The 7,014-nt window shown below is 37.9% G+C and overlaps 1 protein-coding gene across 1 annotated transcript; it reads right to left on the bottom strand.

The window, feature by feature from the left end:
* Window positions 1–5,557: 5,557 nt before the first annotated feature.
* Window positions 5,558–6,541, bottom strand: LOC145164779 (F-box protein At4g18380-like). Its single transcript, XM_079083461.1, has one exon. It carries the CDS (start codon window positions 6,539–6,541, stop codon window positions 5,558–5,560), a length of 984 nt encoding a protein of 327 aa, XP_078939587.1.
* Between the last annotated feature and the right edge of the window lie 473 nt (window positions 6,542–7,014).

Raw genomic sequence — 7,014 nt, 5'->3', positions numbered from 1 at the left:
AGTTACCCATCCAGAGTAACGCCAGATTGAGTAAGACACAAAGCCCTAGTACTGAGGCTGAGATAGCAGAAATGAGTCGAATACCTTATGCTTCGGCTGTAGGATCGATCATGTATGCTATGACGTGTACTCGACCTGATGTAGCCTTTTCTTTGAGCATGGTTAGCAGGTATCAGGGGAACCCTGGCAAGGCACAAGGGACTGCGGTAAAGAATATCCTCAAGTACCTACGGAGGACTAAGGACTGGGTCCTTACCCTCGGTGGGAGTGAAGACTTTATAGTTGTAGGGTATAGTGATGCTAGCTTTCAGACTGATAGGGATAATTTCCGCTCTCAGTCAGGCTGGGTCTTTACCTTAAATGGAGGAGCAATTTCTTGGAAGAGTTCCAAGCAAGAGACAGTGGCTGATTCAACTTGCGAATCAGAGTATATAGCAGCTAGCGAGGCAGCAAAGGAGGCGATATGGCTGAAGAACTTCATTGGAGACCTTGGAGTTGTACCAGCTATTAAAGAGCCAATGGAAATTTTCTGTGATAGTGAAAGTGCAGTTGCCTTAGCCAAGGAACCAAGGGATCACGGGAGATCCAGACACATCGACAGAAAATACCATTTCATCAGACATCGAATAGAAGAAGGACTCCTCGTGGCAAAGAGGGTATCATCGGATGAGAATCCAGCAGATCCCCTCACGAAGGGACTGACTCGGGTTAAGCATCTCCAGCATGCTCGGAGCATAGGGCTGAAGGATGATATTAGATTTAGTAGTTAGATAACCTTGAAATTTGTAAAGTGTAATTGACATTAGATGATGAATAAAAGGTGTTTAATTTATGAGTAAAGTGTTGCTATCTCTTGTCGATCGTTTACTATATTTCTTTTGCATGTTTTGACTTCCAGAATAATTATGTTTGGTATATCATATTATTCGAACCTCCACAGTCGGTCATATGTCGGAAGTAGGTATGAATCAAGACTGTCATGATTGGTTGCAGAGGTCTAAGTTGTTGGACATGGCTACAACACTCATGAGTGCTCATAAGTTCTGAGCATTGGACTCAACCCACGCTCACTGGAATCACTTCATGGAATTTATCTCGAGTGATCGTGAGACGGTAATATCATATAAGTCTTCAAACCTAGAGATATGATTTGTTACTTATGAGTTGGTTATGCATTGATTGTACGTTAACGCATTGGTAACTTGATGTTATAAAACGTGCTTTTGTGTATAATTCAATGAGTGGTAGAACAAACATATGAGTCGAAGTTTATCTGTTCCTTCTTGGATTAGAAGCTGATATCAGGGCCCTCGATGATTTTGTTATGACCTATGTACCGGGCCCGGTCAGAACTAAGTTGATGTGTTCAATTAAGTTCTTTGTCAAATAAATCGGAAATCGGGAAACAAACTGCTGGACAATAAGTAAGACATTGTTCCATGTATTTGTCCGGCTGATATCTAGAACAGAGGATTATATGATCACTTATCTTAAATGGCATATCATCATCTTCTCAGTTCCGAGAGACCTTGAAAGAGCTATGATTGCCGATCGGTTCCTGAAGTATTGCAGTTATAGTTATTAGACTTATCCAAGTGGGAGACTGTTGGATAAGGTGTCTAAGTCCATAACTATTTCTGGTATGTACTTGACCCGACCCGGCATGGTCCATTTGGGTTGCATGGCACCATGCAATTGGATAAACTAAAATGAGAGAAATAACACTTATGATTTATTAATATATTATAAGTTCTAATATATTAATAATATTATTTAATTAGTTTGATCAAGAATTAATTTAGAATTAATTAAGTGATCAAAAGATAACTAATTAAATATATGGGTAGATTATGTAAATCTTCCATATCTTATATAGTGGGCTAAGAGGCTCCATGGATTATCAAGTTGGGTTCCACCCATAGGATGCTCCATGGATGCTCCATGGGAGTTACAAACCCATGGGTCATGGAAATGAAGAGTCATGACACATTAGGGTTTACATGGTGTAACCCTAGATGTGTCAACACTATATAAGAAACCCATTCTCCACCAAAATCGGCTACACTAAGAAACAAGAGGGCTAGAGCCGATTTTGCAAGTGTAAGATTCTCTCAAAGTTTACTCCTTTGCATTTGGTGTTGTGTGAAGCATTTGAGGCATCACACTTGGGGTGCTAGGCTCACAAGGTTTCAAGGATCATAATCAACAACAAGGTAAGTTATTCTATCTTTCATTCAAGTTAAAAATGTTCCCCATGTATGCTAGATAGGAATATAACCTTGGAATTCAACTTTGCATGATTATTAGACAAACATAGATCCAAGGTTATTAGGGTTGCATGTACACTTAGGAAGTGTTAGAATGCTCAAAACCCATCAAAAGTTTCCAGCTTTACCCATCCTGAGTCCTTCTTAATGGGTTTACACAAAACGCTAGCTCATTAAGACATAACTCCATGGTCCAAAAACCCTTATTACACCAAACCAAGACAGGGAAATCAAGATCTGGACTCTGGACATCCAATAACCACGTAAAGCCCTGGACTTTACTTCCTTGCATGGCCTTTAGGGCTCCAAAAGGCCATAATAATCTTTTTAAGCTTGCACGGGACTTTTTAATGGCATAAAGCTTGCACCTTTATGCCTTAACCACCTCAAATACTTCCAGATCTGAAAGGATCATGCTTGGGGGACGTCCAAAACCCAAAGACAACCATTCTTGGACCAAAAACCTTCCAAAAAGGGACTATAAGGAGATCTAATAAACCAAAAGCCAAGATGAAGACTTGATTACCAAGAAATGCAGCAAATGGAGTGTATCTTCTGGATCTACTTCCTCCTTCTTGAACCTCCAACTTCCTTCTTCTTCTTCTTCCTCTTCAAGAGCACACAAATCACACCAAGGTGGCTCAAACACTCACAAGATGCACTCGGGTTTTGTGGGTGAGGGTTTGGGGTCTGGGGGCTGAAGATGAGGCTGAGGGAATGAGAATATGATGCTTAAATAGGGCACCAAGCCCCGAAATTAGGGTTTCCCATCCCAGACCAGACTCGCCGAGTCAGTCCCCCGACTCGCCGAGTCGGCCACTTAATCCGTGACACGGAACTTGCTCCGACTCGTCGAGTTCTTCCTTGGACTCGACGAGTTGACTCATTGACTTAGGGTTTTTTTCCTTCCCCAACTTGGCCTCCTAGAATTCGGGTGTTACAATATGGTTCAAAACATTATCATCAACTCATGTTCGACTATATCCACAAAATTTTCTATGCAAAATATTCCACTCAGTATCTGTTTTATCTTCAGGTTTTTTAGTATTAAACACAGGCATATAATAATCCTTCACATAAAGAAGGTCTTCCATCTTGCCTTCCCAAACATGATAATTAGAACCAATCAAATTTACAATCCTACTTGTATTAGCTTCCATTGTTCAAAAAATGTAACCCAATAACAAAAACTAGGCTCTGATACCAATCTGATGGGAAAAACACAACCACATAGATTAATAACAATGGGGAATTAAAACTTCGTTTGACTGAACTTTTCCTATCTTGAGTAAACCTTCGAAGATGCAAACAAATAAGATATTTTCACTTGCAACAAATCAGCCCCAATGCAAGTTAAATGATCAATATAATCAACCCAAAACAGTAAATAATCAATCAATATGAGACATGAATTTTAGCATGGAAAACCTCTCAAAACGAGAGTAAAAACTACAGGACTACTAGAGTCGCTTTCAAATCCACAATCACTAATATTTGAGCAATAAAAAGTCTTCTCTAGATGTACTAAAGTCACTCAAAAATCATAATACACTTGGAAATAACAACTTCAAGTATATGGAATCAAACGACAAAGAGAAAAGAATAAATATCACCAAAATTTGATTTTCAGCAACAAACAGAAGCTACGATTCCGAGTCTCTGGAGCTGTCCTTGACAATTCAACCGTTGGATATGAAGGTCTCGATGTTAGGAAGTCGTTGTCCAAAACTCAAAGAAAACGGACTGTTGGATCTCCGGAAAAATGTTGAAAAACTACATGTTTATCAAGAAAAACGAGAAAAGAAGAAACCCTCTCTTTTGCTTTTACTCTCTCTATTTGGTGCTATGAATTTTTGTATGTATCATCTTGAACATTAGGGCAGCAATAATATATATATATATATATATATATATATATATATATATATATATATATATATATGTATATATATATATATATGCTAACATGGGCTAAATATGGTTTGGGCTTACTCATGGGTTAAAACCTCATAAAAACCCAACACTAAGCATATGCGTACACATATTTATATAGGAAATGAAAATTAAAGTTATAATCCGAAATACAAGGTCGTCATGTGTCTTTGGAATTGGATCTCTGGAAAGGATTTCACTACTCCACGATTCCACCACTCTGGAAGGCTATGTTCCAAAGCACGTGGTCATTTTACCAAAAAAATAATTATTGGTTATTTTTGTTATAATGGATTCCTCGATTTCCCTATATTAAACTAAATATTGAAATTGTTAGGTTTAATTTTATCATCAATTTTGTAAATATACAAACTAGGGATGAGCTTTAGAACCGGACATGTTCGGAACTGGAACCAGTTTTCCTATATTATAAGAACCAGGAACCGGAACGCAGGTTCTGGCGCCGGTTCCGGTTTCGGTCCCGGTTTTTCGGTTATTTTTCAAACTATAACCGGTTGAAATATTATAGATGATATGTTATCTTTCGGAGCTTGTAAATGATTCAATATTTAACCAAGTTATGACTTTTTACATTCTAAATTGAAGTACAAACACTAAATGACATGATGAAAAAAGAATCAAAGTTATTCCGACTTCATATGAGTAAGTTATGCGCATTTTAAAAACGGGGCAGATTCCAAAAATAACAATGCTGAAACAGAAAATGCGTAGCATTGATATGTTGTCTTCCGGGGTCTATAACTGATTTAATATTTAACAAAAATATGTGTTTTTATAGTCTAAAATGAACTACAAACACCAAATTACATGCTAGAAAAAAAATTAAGTATTTCCGACATCATATGAATGAGTTATGCACATTTAAAAATATGGGACAGATTCAAAAAAAAAAATGTTGAAATAGAGAAAACGTAGCATTGATATTTTTTCTTTCGGGGCATATTTATGATTCAATATCTAACCAAAACATATGTTTGTATAGTCAAAAATTAATTACAAACTTCAAATTACATGTTAAAAAAAATCAAATAATTTCAACTTCATATGAATGAGTTATGTGCATTTTAAAAAACGAAAAAATTTCAAACCGTTCCCGATTTTTAGAACCGGGACCAGTTTTCATAAAAATGAAGAACCGGTAACCGAACCTTATTACCAATTCCGGTTCCGATTTCAGTCTAGTTCGGTTCGGTTCGGTTCGGTTCCGGTTCCGATTCCGGTTCCGACGGTTCTAATTTTCATCGCTAATACAAACAATACAACAACCATTTGCCTATATAATTTCAAATATAAAAATATATTTTGAATTTTATATTTAAACAAACCAAACCCATTAATCATCTTCGAGCAGGATTTATATTGAGACTCCTTGAAGGCGCATGATTCTCAAAAATATGAGTAAGAACTTCCCATAAAAGTTGTTCATCGAGTTCATACCCTTTCTTCATCAATTGCTTCACCCCAACATCTTCATGTTCTTCCTCATTCTCATCCGTACGCCTGATCGCCACAACCGTCGCACCATGCAATACACATCGTGATTCCGGCAACCGGAGTAGTTGGACATGCCATAACTTTCCATATCCCGACGCCGGCAATTTCAGCTCTGGATCAAGCAAATCATTCAGTTGCTGTCTTCCCCTCATAACAACCTTTCCTTTCCTGCTCGAATCACAGATCTCCGCGGCGTGTAGTGAATTCCGGTGGTTCTCCACCACGTGCCGGAGAATATGTTGCCGCCATGTCGCCTCTCGAAAGCACTGATTTGCAGATGCGATTCGAGATTGGAGAAGATGATTTGTTAACAGAGTATCGGAGTTATGGACCTGGTGGGTTGAAGGCGTTGGTTGATGAACAGAGGTTGCGAATAAAATCACGCAGATATTCATATCTTTACCGAATTCTGCGTGCCATTTTAGGATGGATTCGTCTTGCTGAAACGAAGGGAGCTGAATTTGCAGGGTTCTAACATTTTCGAAACTTTTTAAGGAATCAACCACCGATTGGAACAATGCTCCGTCGAATTTATTTGTCGGTGGTTTCCGGAAGAAGGATTTGGAGAGGTAATTGAACAATTTCTTTGGTAAATTTTCGTTCCGATCATTGGAGTGCCGGTGAGGAAACGTGAGGAATAACGACGGCGTCTGGTGGACGACGGTGGAGAAACGCTTGGAAACTAGACTGCAAATACAAAGCAATCTTGCATTGTTTAATTTGGTGAATATTGTGAGTAGTAATTCGTCGGGGAGCCGATTAATGTGAACGACTTCCGGTTCTTCTCCGGCGAAAGATTGTGACGGTTGTGGTGGTGGTGACGTCATTTTATTTATTATGTCCAAAAAAATTAAAAAGAAAATTGGGTTTTGTTTGCTAACTTTTAGAGGATAATCCCCGGTAAATCCGTTGAAGGAATTCCGGTGTTTCATTCTAATTTTTTTTTCTAAAAATATTTTTGATGGCACCTTTTTGTGGTACCTGAGTTTTATATTTCTGTGTTAAATTATTAGTAAGGAATATTACTTAAGCTAATTAACTTTTCCGTGTTCTTGGTAACTATTTTTTTTTCTTTTTACATCTCGGTAACGAACTTGTTGGAAGTGTTTACATATCACCATTATGACATTTTGTAGCAGGTTACATCTGTTCAAAATGATCATATGTGAACACTTTCAACAAGTTCGTTACTTGCATGTGTACAAAAAAAATAGTTACCCAAATATAAACAAAACGAAAAGTCAGAGTAAATTACACGAATGGTCCTGTGGTTTGGGAGAATTTGTGTGTTTGGTCCCTA

The sequence above is a fragment of the Lactuca virosa genome, chromosome 3, assembly GCF_052849685.1.
Source record: "Lactuca virosa cultivar CGN04683 chromosome 3, Lactuca_virosa_CGN04683_v6, whole genome shotgun sequence".
Classification (NCBI taxonomy): domain Eukaryota; kingdom Viridiplantae; phylum Streptophyta; class Magnoliopsida; order Asterales; family Asteraceae; genus Lactuca; species Lactuca virosa.
Note: the sequence above shows the minus strand (reverse complement) of the source record. Positions and strands in the feature narration are given on the sequence as shown.